General features: G+C 42.3%; 1 protein-coding gene across 1 annotated transcript in view; it reads right to left on the bottom strand.

Annotated features, from left to right (window-relative positions):
• The window catches only part of ZFHX3 (zinc finger homeobox 3), a 188,679-nt gene that overhangs the window by 12,918 nt on the left and 153,373 nt on the right, over positions 1 to 22,388 (bottom strand). The window contains exons 5-6 of the mRNA XM_023738419.1: positions 12,121 to 12,254; positions 11,768 to 11,968 (exon numbers count right to left, since the gene is read on the bottom strand). Of these exons, the coding sequence (XP_023594187.1) occupies positions 11,768 to 11,968; positions 12,121 to 12,254 (335 nt within the window). The remainder of the gene's footprint in view (positions 1 to 11,767; positions 11,969 to 12,120; positions 12,255 to 22,388) is intronic.

The following is a 22,388-nucleotide window of genomic DNA, read 5'->3' as shown; positions in this document are numbered from 1 at the left end:
AAAGCTCACATCAGTCAAAAGTGTTTCTACGGTTACATTCTGGACATAATTAGCAGTGCACACTTGAAGATAATCTTATTATTAATATTTTTCCTTTATGCAGAATTTTGACTTTGATCACTGACAATGTTTTGTCATGGGCTGTGAAACTTCTTGTGCAACCAATTAGGTAGATAAGTTGAAAGGCCCACCTTAAGCTGCTGAAAACATAATAAGGGCCCTAATTAAATCATACCTAGTAAAGTACACTGTAATCTTGAAGCAGGGAGCATTGTAGTACTGTTTTCATAATGTATTCAGGCAAGAAGAGGAGGGGAATAAGCAAGAAGGAAAGGGTAAGAGAAAGAAGAGAACAAAGGGAAGGCTAAGGACACGCAGACACGCTGGCAGATTTTCTAGGAAACACATTTTGTATGTAACCCTTTACAAGCTGAGATCAAGAGCAAACAAGCATTCCTTGTGACTCACTTAAGCCAGGATTTCTCCTGGCGTCCTCGCTAAGGTATACAACATCAGAGGGCACCTCTGGCCAGTGTCCTGACCACAGAGGGCACCCCACATAGCATCCTACAAGAGAACAGCCCTATGTTGACCACCGGTGTTGTTTCTTAATACAGCAATTCCGGAATTAGCCTGGATCAAGAGCTACAGTTTTAGGTCAAATCCTCAGTCATTTCTCCAGTCCTCCCTGCCATCCGGCCAGAAACTTGCCCGAACAAGTTACTGTTTGCTCTGTGTTAATATGATAAGTAGCCCTCAATGCCCAATGTAAGGATAAAAAGTTCTTAGTTTAAGAAGCAGCAATATCCCTTTGCTTACTATGGGGTGGGAAGATGGGGCGGGGGTGGTGGTGATATTCCCAAGTAAATTAGAAGTCATCCCCATTTGACGACAGCCTGAAAACGGACTGACCTACAGGTTACAGGAACAGAAACTACAGCCACCACTGACTTTTCTACTTCATTCCCAGCTCCACTTGGAGACATTATTTTCTGATCAAACATGATTTTACTGCAAGAATATCTTCACTTGCTATTGCAAGGATTGGAACAACCAGATTTCTGTTCAAAATTAGACCCTATCTTAAATAAATTACTACTAATTTTTAATGGTTTGGAGATCCTGGCCTTGCTCAGACTAGCTGTGGACACGTTCACTAGGCTCCTCAGTGATAGGCTCAACTTCCTGGAAGAAACCTGGACAGCTGCCCCCATCAACACCAAAAAGGTAACTCCCCACCACATTTAGAGGTGTTCAAATAATTTCAGCAACCCAGATGCCAACAGTTGTAAAAATTAAGCAACAAGCACTCCAGAGAAGTCTTCTGAGAAATGCCAGGTTTCCACGGAGCAGGTGCATGACAGGTGGAATGTGTGTGACATAGCATCCCTGCTCTCCCCAACATCTGCACCCTCACACAAAGCTCAGTGGCAGCTGGTTAGGCTAGCTGTTGATGAATCATTAGGAATGGAGCAGAGATTGCCAAACTTATTCCATCTATTTTCTTTTTAATAGAAAGCATTTCTGAACAGTGTGGTTGGGGAGTCCAGCGGGAATCCAAGAAGTGAAAGGTCACCGATTAATTTATAGTCCTCAGCCGAGGGGGGAGCACAAGGTTGGGGGCAAGAGAGGGAAAACGGAAAGGAAAAAAAGATGCCCCACCCCTTCTCGGTTGTAGCTGGAGGATCAGTCCTTTTGTGGGATCTTTAGGAATTATGAAAAATGAATCATGTGATATGGAAAAAAAGCCCTACAGAGTAAAAAAGAATAAAATTATCTAACACCTCAGCTGCACATCATTATAGAAAACTGTGGGCTTTTTATACGCATTACAGTAAGGCAGACATTCCCTCTAACAGACTCAGTACGACGGATCAGTAATTGTTTTCATACAGTTTAATTAGAAAAACTCAGATGGCTATGAATAATAATGGAAAAGAGAGACTTTTGCACTTGAAAGGTTGAAGTCAATCAAGTGTGAATGACGGCAGAAAAGGAAAAAAAAAAAGACACCAATTCATCAGCCCTCTGTTGTCTCGCCACAACTTTAATCATAATTCCTGATTGGGATTCAAGAAGGCGGTAAGCAGCAGTTCTTTGTCTGCCTTCACCTTCCATCAATTAACTCTCTCCAAAATATAATCATCAACCTCACATGCTCCTCTGCATCTTAATCTGGGCCTCCAAACCTGTAAGTCTTGCCCCATATGTGTTTAAGTAATTACTTCTATCTACCTGCCATCTTCTTAGCTATAGTATATACCATCTATCCCTGAGTGGGAAAAAATGGTTTGGTATATGAAATTTAACAGGCAAGAAATTCTCAGGAGGCAAAGAGGAAGATTCCCTAAAGAGAAGCCTAAGGATTTAGAAATTCTGGTGGAGTGTATCTGCGTATGTGTCTTAACAGGTTAACAATGGAAGCTGGCTTGCTGCATGGGCTACTAGAGGGCCTTGTGTCAGTTCTCAGACACTAATGTTCCTCCTTGCCTGTTTTCATTCCTTCTTCTCCCGCCAGTTTTCAAAGCTTTTCACTCAAAGCTTGCATGCTTTTTCCTAAAGAGCCATAAATATAATGAGAGCTCAATGAAGAAAAGGATAGGTGGGCAAAGGTGAAGGAGATCCTTCAACACTTGCCTGGGCATCCTCATTATTGTCCAATTATATCTGCCCACCAAACTGCATGGAAGGTTCAGATTGTGCTATCTTATCCACAGTCTCCGATGGACAGTTGAAAGGCAGGGAAAGAAAATCACTCAACTGTGCTGGGCCCAGTTCTTCAAAGGCCTTCTCTTTTGCTAGAAGCACTGGAGTACGTACGTGCACATGAGAGGATAAAAGAGGGCTACATCATAACCAGAGCCATGCCAAGTGTGCCCAAACCTCAATCCCTCAAATAACTGGATCCCATCACCAGCTCCCCTGCACAAACAACGCGCACAGACGTATTCTCTCTCTGTCCACCTCCCACCTCCATCAAAACCAAAGCCAAAAAAAGTTTTGAGGTTTGACCAGATGACAGTACATAGTTGGCCTAAACACCTACAGTTACTACACTGACTATTGCATCCACTAGACCCCATTAGATTGGTTCTTCTAATAATCTGTACACCTGTAAACACTGAATACAATAAATTGTGTCCTCCACACTCTACTTGCTCCTATATTGAGGGGACCTGAAAATATTAAAACAGACTTCTAAATAAAAAGGAAAACAAAAAATTTTCTAGTTAAGAACATTCAGTCTCTTAGAGCCATTGTTTCCTCAGCACTTTGTGTCTATCAAGATTACCCTTGGCCATGCAAAGAGCAGTCCCATGGCAATCTTCTAGAATGCCTCATGTGTCGCTCCCATCCCTTCTAAGTCAAGTCAACTACATCCCTCTCCAGTGTATGCAGACCTGATAGAAATGTAGAAAGAAAACCATCAGCTGAGTTGGAGTGCTGGAAGTCTAAAAACAAACAATGGCTCTAACATCTTCCTAATAAGTAAACAGGTCTCATATATAACAATAGAAATGGTGGAGTTCTGCTCCTATACAGAAAATCTCCAAGTTTAAGCAATTATAAGTAACAATAGAAATAGAGGAGCTCCCCACTGATGTTGAAACTCTTCAAACTTAAATAATTTCCAAACAACTCAGTTGTTGAGAAGGAAGGGCCTCGAGTGACTCTGCTCACCCATTCACTGAACACTGTTCAGGGATTCTTGTGCTGTATGCTTGTGAGACTCAGAGAGCACGACAAGATCCCTGTCCCCAAGAAGCTTACAATCCAGAATAATTAATCTTTTAGAGCTTGTAAACTCCTTAGAAAATTTGATGAAAGCTGCACACCCCCAGAAAAATACTTTCACACATAAAATACTGCAGATAATCTCAGGGAATCACAGGTTCCCTAGAGGGAAATCCATGAACTCAAGTTAATAGCCTTTGTCCTACTAAGAGAGGTGACATACGCTATTATAAGTATCCAGTTCCTGCCTCCTTCTAGCTTGGTTCATCATTATTTTGGATTATGATTTAATGCCTTTCAAGATTCTTACTAGGTGAGTGTACCCTTGTGCTCCAAGGACACACCTTATAGAACCCAGAGTCTTAAATGCGGGCCTGATCCCCACTGTGATATTTGGGAGGGGCCTCAGATGTTTATTCTTTCTTGGTAGAAGGAGTTATAAGCCCTCCCCCCAGCCCCCACTGCCACCTTTCTCTGGGGCATGGGTATAGAATGGCCAAATAGAACATCCTATACAGCCAAGGAGTACACCTTGCTAATTAAGACGTTATGGGACTGTTTGTGCAAATTCACTTCTCAAGACCACCCTCAGGCTGGCCTAGGTTAGATCAGTGCAACCAGCATGTTCCATGTGGTAAAAGGAAAAGATCTTTTCTTAGGAAAAGTGTTGGATCTGGCTCCTCTGAGACCCTTATTCCTATAGTCTTGGCATTACTCAACTAAGTAGGGCTTCTTTCTAAAAGGTCCATGATTCTAAGTGAAACTAGACTTGCCAAGACCTAGACTCTCAAGGAAGCCTCAAATCCCTCATTTTTCAGTGAAAATCAACAGAAGAACCTCAGACAGACAGACAGTAAAAAAGAGGAGAGGCCTTAGGAATTCTCCCCTGGCACAGACCTGGCCTACCAGTCTCTCCTTTTTTTGAATGAGGTTCTGTTGCTATCTCAAAAATGTAGGCATGAAGTTAAAACCTAACTGCATCTACCTAGTAGTGTATCAAAAGCTGACTGCCCAGTGAGTCCACCTGCTTACTTCCTCTTGTCCCTAGATGGTCACTGGGGCTGGCTAGCTGGTTTCTGCACTTCTGCAGCTAACTAACCAGGGCAGCTCTTAGCAGAAGAGCTTCAGAGTTTTTTTTCCCCTCCCTTTCAGCAAATGTGCTAGGCTGGTCACACGACCGGGGGGTCTGGAGGCCTTAGTATTGTCTCTAAAATGTCTTCTGCGAGGTTGTCTATCTAATTGTTTCATTTTTTAAACCTAAAACCCACTAGTAAATACTGCAGAGCCATATTAACATTCATTTGGGCCAGAAACAAATGTAACCCCAAACCAAATTTTTAAAACTGGGAGTGAGGAAGACTGAAAAAAAAAGGCGGGTGAGAGAAAAGGAAACACATGAACAGTTACACACACACACACACACACACACACACACACACACGCAGAAATGAGAGCTGAGAAGGAGAATGAATTGGAGAGAAAAGCTTCATTAGACTCAGAGAGGCAAGCAGTGGCAGTATACCAAGGTCACATCTAATTTAGACCATCTAATTGGCAAACAGGGCTCCAAATGGCTATCATCTCACAGGGCTTGGAATTAATGAAGCCCGATTATTTTCATTACCTTCCTCTGAGATGGAGACAAAGTGAGATAGCAGGTACCAGGCCAGTGCTACAGCCCCAAGGCCAGTGGCCACCAGAGAGGCTCAGTGGGGGGTGGGGTGAGAGCAAGACAGCCAGCTTGTCCCAGAGACACATAGACACACGTAGCACAGAGGCAGAGAAGTGACTGAAAAATCACAGAAGACAAACTATTGCTCCCCAAAGAGAGATACAGAGGAAACTGAAGGCAGTGCAGGACCAGGAGCAGGAAGAGAAGTCTGTGCACACACAAAAAATACGGAATATTAAGAACAACCAAAAGGGAAAAGACAAAGAGCTAGAGAAAAAGCTGTTCCTGGGATGTTCAGGAACCAATCCCCATCTTCATTTTGAGGCCGTATTTTGTTAAGTAATTGAGCAACAAAGAAACTTTCCCATATTAATGCTCCAGGATCCCAGTGGTATGTTCTGTCACTTAGAAAGATAGTGATCAATTAGAGTAATTTAAGAGTACTGAAATGTCATGGTAGGTGGGCTTTCCCATTTTCACCTAGGGGCCATAAACATGTTCCCCACCCGTCTACCCTCCGTCTCCAAAAGACTGGGAAAATGAGGCCAAAGAGCAGCAGTTTCTCCATCACCACCAATTTCGAAATCTCCAGCTTCTATGTAGATAGACCAGACTTAGTTATGTGAAACTGACATTGGGGGTGGGCTTCCAGCCAGGCCTGGAAGGGCACTTGTCTCATCTCCCTTAAGCTTTATAGATTTCTTTTCTTTCGTATGACGGGTAAGGACACCATTTGGAGCCCTGTTTCCAATAGGCCAAACAGAGTGAAGTGCTGTGGATGTGGTTTCCATAGTGGAGGGCCAGTGCTGCAATTGTTCCCAGTAGAGAAAATTTTTCAAGCCCCCTCATTGATAAAAGGAAGAGGGCCCGTGGAAGACACAGATATGAGATGCAGAGCATAAGCAAGCAGCTGTCACCATAGCAACAGACATATTAGACACTGCAGGTTCCTGAAAGCTGTCTGATAAGGTATTATTAAATGAAGCCTCCTCAAAACGCTCTCCATTTACAACTGAACGGAAAGACATTGTGTAGAAAGTAATCTATTTCCATTCATCAGGGTGGAATTTACTTTTAGAGGGACCAAAACCCAATTCAAGCTAGAGCCTGAGAACTTGGACTCAGACAGCAAATAATATTTACCAGAATTTATAGCTTTAGATACTCTGGACACACCCAGGTCTGCCAGGAATTTTCTTTTTGGTGGGTTTTGCCAGCTTTTCCTATTCTGCAGCCAAAGGCTACATCTGACTAGGAAGTTACCACTCCGTACAACTGCCATTCATCTAGCCATTCAGAGACAAAGCAGACATAACTTTCTCTTCTTCGAGGATGAATAACTGTGGACTGGCTATTTGTTTTTTTATTTTTAATGTGCTTTAAGTGAAAGTTTACAATTCAAGTTAGTTTTTCATACGAAAGTTTATACACACATTGTTATGTGACCCTAGTTGCTCTCCCTATACTGTGACAGCACACTTCTCCTTTCCACCCGGGATTTCCCATGTCCATTCAACCAGCTCCTGACCCTCTCTGCTTCTCGTCTTGCCTCTGGAGAGGAGCTGCCCATTTAGTCTCATGTATCTACTTGAGCTATGAAGCACACTCTTCACAAGTATCATTTTATGTCCCATGGTCCAGTCTGACCTTTGCCTGAAGAGTTGGCTTTGGGAAGGTTCTTAGTTTGGGCTAACAGAGTCCTGGGGCCATGTCATCTGGGGTCCCTCCAGTCTCAGTCAAGCTATTAAGTCTGGTCTTTTTTACTAGAATTTGAGTTCCGCACCCCACTTTTCTCCTGCTCCATGAGGGACTCTCTGTTGTGTTCCCTGTCAGGGCAGTCACTGGTGGTAGCCAGGCACCATCTAGTTCTTCTGGTCTAAGGGAGATGAAGTCTCTGGTTTATGTAGCCCCTTCTGTCTTTTGCGCTAATATTCTCCTTGTGTCTTTGGTGTTCTTCATTCTCCTTTGCTTCAGGTGGGTTGGGACCAATTGATGCATCTTCGGTGGCTGCTTGCTAGCTTTTAAGACCCCAGACGCCACTCACCAAAGTGGGATGCAGAACATTTTCTTAATAAACTTTGTTACACCAGTTGACCTAGATGTCACCTAAAACCATGGTCCCTAGAACCACACCCCTGCTACTCTGTCCCTCAAAGTGTTTGGCTGTATTCAGGAAACTTCTTAGCTTTTGGTTTAGTCCAGTTGTGCTGACTTCCCCTGTAGTGTGTGTTGTCCTTCCCTTCACCTAAAGTAATTCTTGTCTACTATCTAGTTAGTGAAAGCCCCTCTCCCTCCCTCCCCACCCTCATAACCATCGAAGAATGTTTTCTTCTGTGTTTAAATCTTTTCTTGAGTTCTTATAATAGTGGTCTTATACAATATTTGTCCTTTTGCGACTAGCTAAATTCACTCAGCATAATGCCTTCCAGATTCATCCATGTTATATTTCACAGATTCATCGTTGTTTCTTGTTGCACGGTATTCCATTGTGTGAATATACCACAATTTGTTTATCCATTTATCCGCTGATGGGCACCTAGGTTGTTTCCATGTTTTTGCTACCGTGAACAGTGCTGCAGTGAACATGGGTGTGCATGTATCTATTTGTGTGATGGCTCTTATTTCTCTAGGATATATGCCAAGGAGCAGGATTGCTGGATTGTATGGTACTTCTATTTCTAGCTTTTTAAGGAAGCACCAAATCGATTTCCAAAGTAGTTGTACCATTTTACATTCCCGCCAACAGTGTGTAAGTGTTCCAGTCTCTCCACAACCTCTCCAACATTTATTCTTTTGTGTTTTTTGGATTAATGCTAGCCTTGCTGGGGTGAAGACAGTATCTCATTATAGTTTTGATTTGCATTTCTCTAATAGCTAATGATTGTGAGCATTTCCTCATATGTCTGTTAGCCACCTGAATGTCTTCTTTGGTGAAGTGCCTGTTCATATCCTTTGCCCATTTTTCAATGGCGTTATCTGTCTTTTTGTTGTTGAGGTTTTGCAGTATCTTGTAAATTGTAGAGGTTAGACACTGATCAGATTTTTCATAGCCAAAATTTTTTTCCCAGCCTGTAGGTTGTCTTTTTACTCTTTTGGTGAAGTCTTTGGATGAGCATAAGTGTTTGATTTTTAGGAGCTCCCAATTATCTGGTTTTTCTTCTGGTGTTTGTGCATTGTTACTTATGGTTTGTATTGTGTTTATGCCATGTATTAGGGTTCCTAGAGTTGTCCCTATTTTTTCTTCCATGATCTTTATTGTTTTAGATTTTATATTTAGGTCTTTGATCCATTTTGAGTTAGTTTTTGTACATGGTGTGAAGTATGGGTCTTGTTTCATTTTTTTGCAGATGGAGATCCAGTTATGCCAGTACCATTTGTTAAGGACACTGTCTTTTCCCCAATTAATGGACTTTGGACCTTTGTCAAATATCAGCTGCTCATAGGTGGGTGAATTTACATCTGGATTCTCAATTCTGTTCCATTGGTCTATGTGTCTGTTGTACCAGTACCAGGCTGTTTTGACTACTGTGGTGGTATAATAGGTTCTAAAATCAGGTAGTGTGAGGTCTCCCACTTTGTTGTTCTTCTTCAGTAATGCTTTACTTATCCGGGGTGGACTGGCTATTTCTTAATGATATCGTTTAGAAAATGGAGCTTCGATTTGAGGGGCATTTCTCGTCCTGTTGTTTGCCGAGTTCCCTGTTCCAGTTGGCCAGGAGTAAACAGAGATACAGTCAGAAAGCCTAACGAGTACTTTCCCAGGGCCAATTTTCTAATAAAATTACAGTGAAATACCTTCTAGGGGCAGGATTTTAACCACATGTTCACTATAATCACTTAGTTGTAAAATAATTGCAAATTCTGTCTTAACATCAAACTTCTCAGAGGAAAGACACAACCATCTGTTTTGATTCTTCAGCTGCAGAGACCAAGATCAGGATTCCAGTCCTCAACAGAATTCCAGCCTCACCCTGTGGTATGGCTACATATTTCCCCCTAACCCTGGTTGCTCATCTTTTACTGCTGAATCAAAGGGTCTAGGTGGAAATGCGTTATTTGGCTCAGTGCAAACCATCCTCATGACATGAAAAACCAATTCAGTACCAACAGCCCAGCACTGACTCCATCTTCCTATGCAAAGAGACTGCAAAATCACCCTTACGTCCACTTTCATGCAGAGTGAGAAACCCTTATATGATTACAATTTATGTTTCCTACAACTTTCAACATATTCCTGAAGCCATTAACATACTCTTGTTGCTAACAGATCAACTTCTTATAACCACATTCCCCACAATTTGCACACTTTTCAGAAATGTCTGGAAAGCATCTCTATTGTCTGCTGTGGAAAGACGAGGCAGACAGGTTCCTATACAAGATGCCAAGCACAGGACCTTTAGGGAAAAAAAATGTTTCTCCTACATAATTATGCTGTCAGGGATTCTTCTAGAACAAGATTTCTTAACCAAGTTCCATGGATTAACTTCAGGGTATCCTTATGCAACCTGGCATTAAATGCACACTTTCGTATATGCAGAATACTAGATGGAGGTCTGTAAGAGTGGCTGTCAAACTTTAGTGTGCATAGAATAATTTAAGCATGGCTGTTATACAGCTTTCTTCAGAGTTTCTAAAAGGTTGAGAATAACTGCTTGAGAAGGTGCTAGTTAGTGGGTTAACTCCCAGAAATACCTTATGGTTATTTCTGGGAGTTAAACCATTAGCATTCTTTCCCTGGAGACACTGTTGGCAGATGAAGAAGATTCATAATGATCACCAGACTCACTGCTTCACATGTGCTTTACTACTGCTGTTGTAAAAAATATGACAAACAATAGATATTTAAAATATAATTTGGGTTCAAGTCCCTAGGGATGTATAAATGAAGTGTTGTACTGTCTGTTATAAATCAGTCATGCAAATTACTATTGGCCCAGAGTTCCTAGACTAGATTTGTATTAAACAGAAAAAATAATCACCTGAGGCAAAGAAAAATGTAGTTAGGTATTGATAGTGTCTCCTTCCCCACACCTCTTTCTGCTACTTCAGGCTACCATGGTTCCAGCAGACCACGTGATGGAAAGTGTTATGAGGCCTGGGAAAATCCCCCTTGTTATTTCCAAGCTTGGTGAGAATGCTGAGGAAACCTAATTTATAGAAACCCACCTGTCCACTTACAGAATCTTTCAACATTGTTCACCAGTCTATTTGAACATATCCATGGAAAGTGAAGTTATAGCCTGAAAGATCTATGAAATGAAACTCATGCTAGGTCACCTCTGAGTTTCCCGCTGGCTGCTAAAGTTCTCTTGATGCATCATCAACTATATGCTACTCATGACTAAACATCACAACAATATTCATTAATTTTGCATAACCAAACAGAATAGGAGATACCTAGAGGTTATGTTTCTGTGACCTGCAGTTATCATGTGGAATTCTGAACAAACTACCTCTCTGGGAATCTTTGCATGAAAAGGCAATCAAATTAACTTACTTCACTGTTGAAATAATGCTAAGTTAGAAGTAGGATTAAATCTCTTTGGTGGTTTTTCCTTTTACAAAAAGGAAGAGAGGGCTCTCACAGCAGCCCCAGCAGAAATCCAAAGTGGAACATTTGTATCATCTGTGGTATTCTGAAAAGTTTTCACATTAAGATTAGATGTAAATCTTTATGCTAACCTTGTGGGCCATGTTACGGTGGCCATTTAGAGCCGTGCTTTCAAAACCTGCCGGTGTAGCCACATCACGTTCAAAATGCAAAGCCCGCATTCATGAATCAAAATGTTGTATCTAATTGACCGTTTTCCTGCTTTGCGAACAAAAGTATCCACTTGAGAAACTCCAGAAGACCACACTCCTGGAGTTGGAAAATCTGAGTTCAAATCTCAACTCTGCCACTTAAAATCAGCATCAATTAAACTAACTTCTCTAAGCCTCAGTTTTCTCATTTGTTAATTTGAACTTGTCAAACTTTTTGTTTTCTAAACAGGGCTGTTATGAGATTGAAATAAGACATAAGGAACCTAAGAGCAACCCAGAACTTGACCTGCTCAGTAAGGTCTGGAGAATCTGAATTAACAATTTCATCATATAAATGGTCTATACCTCTGTGTTTGGAGGGGAGAGAGGATGATAAGGGAGCTTGAGAAGCCACATGCATATTCAGCACTTTGGGCCCGATCATGCCCGGTCTAAGGCGGTGCAGTAGAAAGGACAAAGGTCACAGAACTAGGATAATTTTCTGACATCTCCAACTCCACATTGGCTTTCACTTCCAGCAACACAGTGTCTTGTCCATACTATTGCTTTGATCTCTGGGGAAAGAAAAGCCACAGGGTCCTGCACCTGGTGCCTTACCGTCATAATGAGCTTCTCTACGCAGTCAGGTGCCACACTGTGGAGGTGGGTGAGGTGCAGCTGGAGGTGGATCTTGTTGTTGAGCATGTCCTGGCACAGGGGGCAGCGAAGCATGGGCTGCACGGAGTGCTGTGTCATGGCATGCACCCGGAGCCGGTTGATGTCGGCATTGCTGTACTTGCAGTAGGGACACTGGTACATCTGTGGGGAACACACCCACCCCTCTGGCTGAATCTTCACTTCTCACCAGCAACTTTTGTCTGTCCCAAGCCCACCCAGCCAAGAGTTCATTTCCCACTAGTGTCTAACAACCATCTCCCTCACCCCATCAGCAGAGCCCCCACCAGGCTCACCTGCTCTGGTTTAGTCTCCTCAGATGTTTTTGGTCGCTTTGAAGAGAGGGGAGACTCTGAGCTACCTGGGAAGGAGATACGTTTGGAGGTTGCAGGAGAATCTGTCAGCTCCTTCTCTCCTTGGCTGGATGAGGCTGGAAAAGAACATGGAAGATGCAGTACATACAGCAGCCAGACCAGGCCAGCTCCCAGAGGGTTTGCTTTAGGTGAAAATCAACATTCATCTATAGCACAGTATTTTCTGGCAACACCAATATCCAAGAAGGATGAGCATCCAGACTGACTTATCAAGCATGCTGGAAAAGAAGCAAGTGTTTTTTCCTCCCCTCATGAATTCCAGCCATTACTTTCACATCTGAACACTAGGAAAAAAAGATATGGAGCAAGAAGCTCTGCATTGGATTTATATAGTTTTAAGCTAAATGCAGTCTGTTCTGAAGTCCCCCAGTCAAGACACAATCTGCTGGCTGTGGGGGGCAGTAGGGTGAGGGTGGGTGGGAAACTCATCAATTACTTTGCCAACCACTTAGCCAACCAAGTACCAGACACCCTCTGTTTACCCTCTGCTTTTATAAAGGTAAAGTAAACTACATACTCACAACTTTTTTGTCCTAGTTCTCGGAATCACACACATCATAGACAGCATGATAAACGTAATCTAAGAAAGGTTTACATGGATATCTGCATACGAATATGTGGAAAAATCAAGGTTGGGTTTAGCAATTTGCTTTTGGGGAAGATGCAACTGAGGAGTGGACTGGGCAGGGCATTAGTCCAAGTTATAATGCAGCCAGTGCTACAGACACAAGAGTTTATTCAGCGTGGGTGGTAAGAGGGAAAGTTTCCTAACAGCTTGCCCAAACCATATCCCTTTCCCCACCCCAAAACCAAAATACTAATTAATGAGGACAGTCACATGAGACTTAAGTAGCAAACAGTGGGTATGGAAGTGGTGGTGGAAGCAGTGCTCTGAAGCAGGAACGGGAGCTGGAAGATTCTGATGAGAAACAGCCATGTGAAGGTTTAACCAGGAAAGCAGGGCTCTTCTAGTGTAATAACAAATTCCAGGATGGTTGCATTTGGCTATTCCAAAACCTGATGAGTATGTGATGGTTGGCTCTCACTTGTTTTTGATGTGGGGCTCTGTTTTTCATAATTTTGCTAAAAGCAATAGGAAAAAATCCCTCGAAAATGGTAGTAAGAAAATATATGTCCACAGAATAATTTGACACAGCATTTAGGTCACTGGTTTTGAAAGCCTCAGTTTTACTCCTTTGTAAAACTGCTTTCTGTCTCATCTTGTCTAGTTATCTAGCATGTATTTCCATTTTATGCCAGCTTTGAAATTTGTTCTGACGTGGACACCAAGATGCTGTCATTATAGATGTGTACTTTAATAAGCAATTTTAGAAAATCAATTTTATTCATTAAAATCATAAAGCCACAAAATAATTTTGAAAAAATTGCTAAATGCAGGAAATATTCCAGGAAGTTGATGCTCTTCCCAGAATGCACATCTTGTGACCTTTAACCCCAGTATCTTGGTAACCTGGTCTACATAAGTTTGTAAGACATCTATTATTTAAAAAGTCCAAGGACAGGCATTATTACACACAGACCCCTCCTCCTCCCAACACACACATTCATAACAGTACTTTAATCTGTCTCGAATCGACTTCAAACCCATTTTGCTCTTAATGGGAGTTATTCATTTTCACTTGAAAGGTAATATATGACGGCTGGATATTCAATGTGATACTCTGGCTGCCGATTAACTAGGTGCTGTAACATGCTAGACCAGTTCCCCCACGGCCCACTTCCCATCTCCTGGCCCCCTGCAGACCTGATCCTGCAGAAGCTCACATGGCAGGTTTTAGACATTGCAGACAGATGGGCCCTCGCCTGAACACTCCCACAACAGGAGTCTTTAATTAATGTTTCAGGGACTTCCAGTTCTTCTTGCCCCCTTCTGAAGGTTCCCTGTTCATCATTTTCACTTTTGCTTAGTGGCTATCTTCTATATATGAGCTGTTCAAATGCATTCTAACGATGGGAAGAGAGGAGAGGCATCAGGTGAAATTTATATGCTTATTTGTCACAGCCATCTTTTGCTTTCCCTATTTCCATCCCAACTGGTGGGCATTTGTTTAGGCTGACAGCTGATAGTTAGGAAAGAGCTGCTATCTGTTCCTCCTTCCTCCAGAGGCAAACCAAGACACAGATTCTATTCCAAACACCCATCCCTGTCTTTTCCTTAGTTAGTCTGACCTGAAACAACACCTGCTTTTACAGGACTGTGACCCCACCTTGTAAAGAGCCATCAATCTGCCTGCCACCCCCCCTGTGGAATGACTGTCAGTTGTGCAGGTGATTGGTGAAGTGAGTGAATGGGCACTGAGGCAGACACCACCCAACTAATCTCACTCACTCAGTGCTGAAAAGCAAACACAGTAGCCCACTACAGCCACCTGCTTCCTTGTAGGACCAAAGAGCCCATCCTCTTCCCTCAACACCAAACACGTAATGAATTGTGACAAGGTTGCAGAGGTGAAAATTCTGGTTTCAGAAGCCACTATTCTTTCCCCCTGCATGGAGAGGGGAACTTCTATGATTTTTTTTGTTCAAACTCTCAAGCTGCTCGGGAATTCTAAAGCTTCCTTTGTGAGCTTAAGCTACAGAGTCCTTGCAAAGCATTTTAAGAAATAACATCAGCACTCACTCGTTCTTCTCAGTAACACAACAGCCTGTCTATCATATGAAATACTACATCTACTGGTGCAAAGGCTTCTGGGGTTCAACTCCCTTCTATCCAGGACAACCAGCATTTTTATGTGATCAAATCTGTCTAGAACTGACCATTAGCCACCTGCTGCTCACTAGCTCCTTCTATGAAGATAAAGCCATGCCATTCATATAACGGATTCCCTTATAAGGAAAACACCCAGTTTCAATCCATTGTTTTTTCCCTGCGTGATGTGGGGACTTCTCCTAAGAATTAGGTTAACTACAGCTGACACAGCCCCCTCCCTAGTTTGACCTCAGACAGTAAAACATCAGTCCCTATCACGACATGGTACCAAAATCTTTAAACATTTTCTGTAGACTGGCGAACAATTGTACAAGTTTTCCATCAGCAGCTGCATAAGGGCTTATGTGAAGCCATAGACAGTTCCAGGTTTTCTTAAAGTGCTCTCTCTAAACAATTCAGAAAGGCCAGAGTCTCAAAATCAATTTCAGCTTCAGTTCTATTACTAGCACACACTGTGGGCATAAGTAAATGAGGCTGTATAAACACCAAGAGAGAAAGTACTGTGGTTTTTTGCTTTGAAGACTTTCCTAAACTTTAACTTAAATTCTAGGAGAGATGTCACAATATAGAAAACACTACTTTAAAAAAAAAATCGATTATTGGTCACTGAGTCCACTAAGATTTCACATTAGAAAACCAAACCAGCCAAACTCATTGCCATCGAGTCGATTCCGACTCACAGCGACCCTATAGGACAGAGTAGAACTGCCCCATAGAATTTCCAAGGAGTGAGAAATAGATGTGCTTCAGAGACAAGCAGAGTTTAAATAATCTAAATAATTTAATAATGCCTAGAATCTTTGGTTTATACTGGTAACAAAAAAGCCAAACAACTTGAAGAATTACTACCTATTGTGGTTTTAACAGTAAAGACAAAATGAACTGCAAACAACCTATAAGTCTTACAACAGGGCATAGTTAAGTAGATAATGGTACAGCTATTCTATTGAGTATTAGAAGACATTAAAAATGATAGCTATGAACCAATATGGAAGAATATTTGGGAATGTCAAATGGAAAAAAATAGTAAAAAGTGCATTATACCATGTGACCGCTATGTAAAAAACTAGGCATTAGAAAACCGACTAGAAGAAAATGACTGTCGTATGAAGGTGATGTCATCATTGACTATTTTCCCATTTTCTAAGTCTGTCATGTAATTATATTACATTTAATAATATAATTAAATGGTTTAGCATTTAAATTCAGCTGCCCATGAAAAAGTTTATATTTGGATCTATACTGTGCAAAACATCAGGTGGTATTTTTTACTTTGCTAGTTAAAGCAATTTTTCTCATTTTGGTAGCTATGTCATGTGAAAAGATGTGTTAAATCTCAATGAATTTTCCATAGGCAACAGGCTGGGCTCCCAGCATTTCAAAGGGGATGAAAATGTGGCAAGGAATCATGTGAGTGCACATGCTACAGATGACATACTCCATATAAAGATAGGTAAATGGGAAATGCCGGGTGAAACCTCTACCAAAATCAAACAGCATGTGAGCTGGGGATTCCCTGCCACACAAACTTTCGAAGGAGTGAAAAGGCGCCTGTTCAACAGGTTAGGTGTTACGGTTGATGAGGCATGGGAAGGGCTGGCATGTCCTTGGTATGTAGTACAGAAAATTCAAAGTAGGTTTTCTGGGCCCAGAGCCACCATTTCCCGCTAAACTGTGAAGGGCTGGCCACTAAAACTGACAAAGACAAATACTAAGATAGGCAGATCAGATTCATGATGCTTCACTCTATTCTCTTAGCTTCCTCTACACTGGAGGCAAAAGAGTTACATTTTAAAAGGAAACACAGTAGTCACTACATGGCTTCCTCAAAAAAAAAAAAAAAAATTCATTTACTTATGGAGACACGTCAACTTCCAGATATCTTCTGTTTTCGTCATATTTAAGACATATTTAACTTCTAGAAATAATTTTTTATTCTAGAGAATAATAATACCTATTATTCTCCACACTAATTAGAGGGAGTAGGGAAGAGTGCCAATCTGAACTCATGCCTTTTTTCTTTTTTTTTTTGCAATCTTCAAGAAATGGTGTTAATACTTTCAAGCACACAGAGTAATTAAAAGCAAAGCTTCATGTAGAACCTGACTGACTTTAATGAATAGGTAAGGATGGTGTCATTTAGGGAGCTTGTAAAGTGGCCAGCTATGGTAGAAACACAGCCCTTAAACATTAACAGTCCCCTAATAACTGCACCTGGAGCCCTGGTGGTGCAGTGATTAAGAGCTAGGCTGCTAACCAGAAGGTTGGCAGTTTGAATCCACCAGCCATTCGTTGGAAACCCTATGGGGCCATTCTGCTCTGTTCTGTAGGGTTGCTATGAGTCAGAATTGACTCAATGGCAACGGGTTTGGTTTTCTGTTTTATAACTGCACCTAGGAGCTGTGGTGGCACAGTGGTTAAAGTACTCAGCTACTAACTGAAAGATCAGGGGTTCAAACCCACTAGTTGCTCCACAAGAGAAACATGGCAGTCTGCTTCAGTAAAGATTTACAGCCTTAGAAACCCTGTGGGGCAGTTCTTTTCTGTCCCTACCGGGTCACTATCAGTTGGAATCAACTCAATGGCAGTGGGTTAGGTTTGGTTCTGGTATAACTGCACCTGACAAAACTGCTCTTCCTAGGTACAAACTCACACCCAATCCCCCCTAACAAATTCAATATCCAAGTCACTGAAATTTTTGCACAGAAAAAGTGAGTTATACTGGCAATGCCAGAGACTGCCAATGGATTTAATGCCTACACATACCTCATTTCTCATCTAGTGACTTAGTCTCTACAACGCTAAAGCCAGGTTAGGCATGGAGTTGCTGACTCATGAAAAAGAAACCTGAAGGAAAGTTAGAAATGAAGCAGAACTGGAACCTCTTGGTATAGTGGGCATTCTGGGCTACAGGCCAGCCTCCCTCTGGCCAGAGGCCTCACTTTGGGGAGATCCTGGTCAGGCCTTGAGCTGTCCACATTGCTGGGAAGTTTCTTCTGCATTTCCTTTCTTCATGATAAACTGGCATGTGGCGGTGTATTCACCAAAGTGCTGATCCTCTTCCTTTTGTAGGCCCCAAGGTGAGTCTACCAAGGGCCTGGGATGCTGCCTGACATTTGATCCTTGTGAAGAGGCCAAAGGCAGCCACACCCCCACTTCTCAACCATCAGACTCTTAGCTTAAGTACCACTGACAGCCCCTCCATCTAAACTTCATCTCCCAAACCAACAACATAATGGAGGAGCCAATTAAATGATTATTAATTCATGCTACTTTCCGTAAGCCAGAGGTTCTCATCGCCTTGCATTCCGTAAACCAGCTTGCCACCTGCCCCAGAAATTTACAGCAATCTTTTATCTCCACTGACTAAGGAAAAAAAATTCACACAACTCCATGCTCAATGGGTGAGTTAGGATAACTATCCCCGCACACAAGAGACACGGAAGCTTCACCAGATATGAAAACAGTCATCCAGCTCCTAATTATAATCAAATGAAAGGCGCAGTGTACTCATTCTGCAGCCCTTGTCCTTCAGCTTCTCATGGACCTCATCCTCCCTCTGGAGAGCAAAAATGCAATGTTTCCAGAAGGTAATCTGCACTTCTGGACTCTGCAATCTTCATACTGTCCTTGAAAGTGGAATTATTCCTGGCAATTCTTGCAACTCCATCCCCAGAGATTTAGGCTGGACTTTCTTACATCTCCTCTTGAGTTACTAGTTAAGTGGACAGAGATCTCTTAATTGTAAATTTTCTTCCTCTCCCGATACAGAGAATAACAGTTCATTTAAAGAGTCCTCTTTGCTGTCAGCTTGGTCTTTACAGATACATGGTCTCATTCCACCTTCCAACCAAGCACCTGCAGGATGTTTAGAGAGGACTTGAGGGACTGGTGTGAAGCAGAGGCATGCATGTGGACACCCTGCAAGGGGCAGCTTTCATGCCATTAGTTAGAAGTTAGGGCTTTCCCCCCTTCCCTGCTCAAAGGTACAGAATCTGCCTCAGAGTCCAGCCTGGTAAGGTTAAGAACCTTCTATCCAAAACACAGTCCTATTCGCAGTAACTGCAGGCTGTGTTGTTCCTGCACCTCCCTAGGAAGCATTTTGGAGACATATAACCACCTACTCAAAAAGTAGGATACTCCTAGATAATGAGTAGAGTAAAAGATGCAGTTCTCATCAACGAAACAGACATGTCTTTTTGTTTCTAAAAAGGATTTCAAAGAAAGTTTGAGTTATACTACAGATGGATGTAACTGGTATTCAGGGAAAGGCTGTTGTGGATTGAACTGTGTCCCCAAAAAATAAGTGTTGTAAATCCTAGCTTCTATGCCTGTGGTTATAATCCCACTTGGGAATAGGTTGTCTTTTATGTTAATGGGACAGGATTAGTGTATGGTGTATCTTCAGTCAATCTCTTTTAAGATATAAAAGAGATTAAATCAAGTAAGCAAGAGAATCAGAGATGGGGGAAGAGAGAGCCAAGCCACATGAAGATTGTCTAGGAGCAGAAGCTCAAAAGAGACAAGGACCTTCCTCCAGAGCTGACAGAGAAAGAAAGCCTTCCCCTAGAGCCAGCACCCTGAATTCTAAACTGAGAGAGAGAATACATTTCTGTTTGTTAAAGCCATCCACTTGTGGTATTTCTGTTATAATAGCACTAGATAACGAAGACAGAGCTTATTATTTTTCTCGTTCAACTCAAATGTGAACTTTGAAAATCCAGAAGCTCTTGGGTATTTTTTTTGTTTTAGAAATAATTACAGATCCACAGGAAGTTCCAAGAATAGTACAGAGAGGCTCGTGTACCCTTCCTTCATCCAGGGGATATTTTTTTTAACCCACATTTAGATAAAGATTTCCAGGTCTTCAGTCATTCTTCATTGTGACCTGTCCCTGACCACTATGCTGCCCAATCCCGGTATCAAGGATCACATCTGCCAAGACTCAGAGCCTCTTTCAGGCTTGTATGAGAACGTCACCTGCCTTTTAGGAAAGCTCAGTACCTCTATCACCCAGAGGTGCTCAAGACTTGCTGTCTGGTTAAAAGAGAATCTGGTCTCAAAACCTCATGTGTGCCATTGAAATACAGCCCAGCGGTTTCTCAAACTCCATAGAGCCTTCAGAGGAAGGCTCTATGTGTGCACCAGAATACCCTGGAGACTTTGTTAAAACCCAGACTGCAGGCCTCATCTCCCAGAGTTTTGGATTTAGTAGGTCTGATTCAGAGAATGTGCATTTCCAGTTGAGTTCCCAGGTGATGCTGATGCTGCTGGTCCGGGGACCACACTTCAAAAACCACTGTCAGAGCCAAAACTTTCTGTAACTGGTCGGACCCACACTGCTGTATGGTTTGGCAGGAATTAGATGAGAGGCCCTGGCCAGCAAGGCCGTTATCTGCCTCTCTACTTCCAAATGACTCTGCTAACATGACACTTTCATCATCTCAACTCAGGTTCTAAAAGCCGAGCCTGGTCTCAAAGCTAGACTTTTTTTCCTGCTCGGGCCAAAGGTGAAAGATTAAATACGGCTGTCCCTCAGGAGTCCTGGTGGCTCAGTGGTTATGTGCTTGGCTGCTAAGCGAAAGGTTGGTGGTTTGAACCCACCAGCCGTTCTGCGGGAGAAAGCTGTAGCAGTCTGCTTCTATAAAGATTACAACCTTGGAAACCCTACAGGGCATTTCTACTCTGTCTTATAGGGTCACTGTGAGTTGGAATCGACTCAACGGCAACAGGTTTTGTTTTTTTGGTCCCTCAGGGAACCTACCTACTCTGAAACAAATTCAGACACCTTTTCAAAGCCTCAAAAGAACACCCTCATATGTTCTGTTACCATCGTAATCCAGAATGATGACAGACTGCCTTGCTTATGGACTCTCAACCTTACCATATGTCATGGAGAACCTCTGTGAGAAGAGGTAAATGCCTGTGGGTTCTTTCCACCCTGCAGAAGGAGGAAGCATCTTTTTAGTGTAGACTTCCCTGGCCTTGGAACCTGCAGGCCACACCAGCCCAAGGCCCCTGGATTGGTTTCCTAGGGCTGCCATAATAAATCAGCATAAACTAAGTGGCTTAAAACAACAGAAGTTTATTCTCTCACAGCTCTGGAGAAGGTGTTGGAAGGGCCATGCTTCCTCTGAAGGCTCTATGGAAGAATCCTTCCTTGTCTCACCTGGCTACTAGTAGTTGCCAGCCATCTTTGACTTCCTTGACTTGTAGACACATCACTCCAGTCTCTTCCTCTGTCATCACATGTGCGTCTGTGTTTCTGTGTCCAAATTATAAGGACACCAAAGTCCCTGTGTACTACAACCAAAAGGTGGGAGGTTTGAGTCCACCCAGAGGTGGCTCGGAAAAAAGGCCTGGTGATCTACTTCTGAAAAAAATTATCAGTCACTGCAACCCTGTGCAGCACAGACACACATGGGATTGCTAATGAGTTGGAAATGACTTGATGGCAACTGTTTGTTTTTTAATAAGGACATCAATCATATTGGATTTAGAGCCCACCCTAATCCAGTATGGCCTTATCTTAACTTGATTACATCTGCAAAGACTGTATTTCCAAATAAGGTCACATTCACAGGTTCCAGCTGCACATGGATTTTGGGGGACACTAGGTCAGATGGATCCTGGCTGAAAGAGAAATACCAGAAAGATGTTTACCTGTGTTTTATTGACTATGCAAAGGCATTTGACTGTGTGGATCGTAACAAATTATGGTCAACATTGCGGAGAATGGGAATTCCAGAATATTTAACTGTGCTCATGAGAAAGCTGTACATAGATCAAGAGGCAGTTGTTTGAACAGAACAAGGGGATACTGCATGGTTTGAAGCCAGGAAAGGTGTGCGTCAGGGTTGTATCCTTTCACCATACTTATTTAATCTGTATATTGAGCAAATAATCTGAGAAGCTGTACTACATGAAGAACACAGCATCAGGATTGGAGGAAGACTCATTAACAATATGCGGTATGCAGATGACACAACCTTGCTTGCTGAAAGTGAGGAGGACTTGAAGCAGTTACTGATGAAAATCAAAGACTACAACCTTCAGTATGAATTACACGTCAACATAAGGAAAACAAAAAATCCTCACAACTGGACCAATAAGCAACATCATGACAAATGGAGAAAAGACTGACATTGTCAAGGATTTAATTTTACTTGGATCTACAATCAACACCTACAGAAGTAGCAGTCAGGAAATCAAAAGACACACTGCATTGGGCAAATCTGCTGCAAAAGATCTTTTCCTTTTTTTAATTGCACTTCAGATGAAGGTTTACAGAACAAACTAGCTTCTCATTAAACCGTTAGTACGCACTGTTTTATGACATTAACAACCCCATGACATGTCAGTACTTTCCCTTCTCGACCTTGGGTTCCCTATTACCAGCTTTCCTGTCCCCTCTTGCCTTCTAGTCCTTGCCCCTGGGCTGGTGTGCCCCTTTAGTCTC

Source organism: Trichechus manatus, unplaced genomic scaffold, assembly GCF_000243295.1.
Source record: "Trichechus manatus latirostris isolate Lorelei unplaced genomic scaffold, TriManLat1.0 scaffold00116, whole genome shotgun sequence".
Classification (NCBI taxonomy): Eukaryota; Metazoa; Chordata; class Mammalia; order Sirenia; family Trichechidae; genus Trichechus; species Trichechus manatus.
The sequence above is the reverse complement of the archived record's forward strand: the minus strand, read 5'-3'. Positions and strand labels throughout refer to the sequence as shown.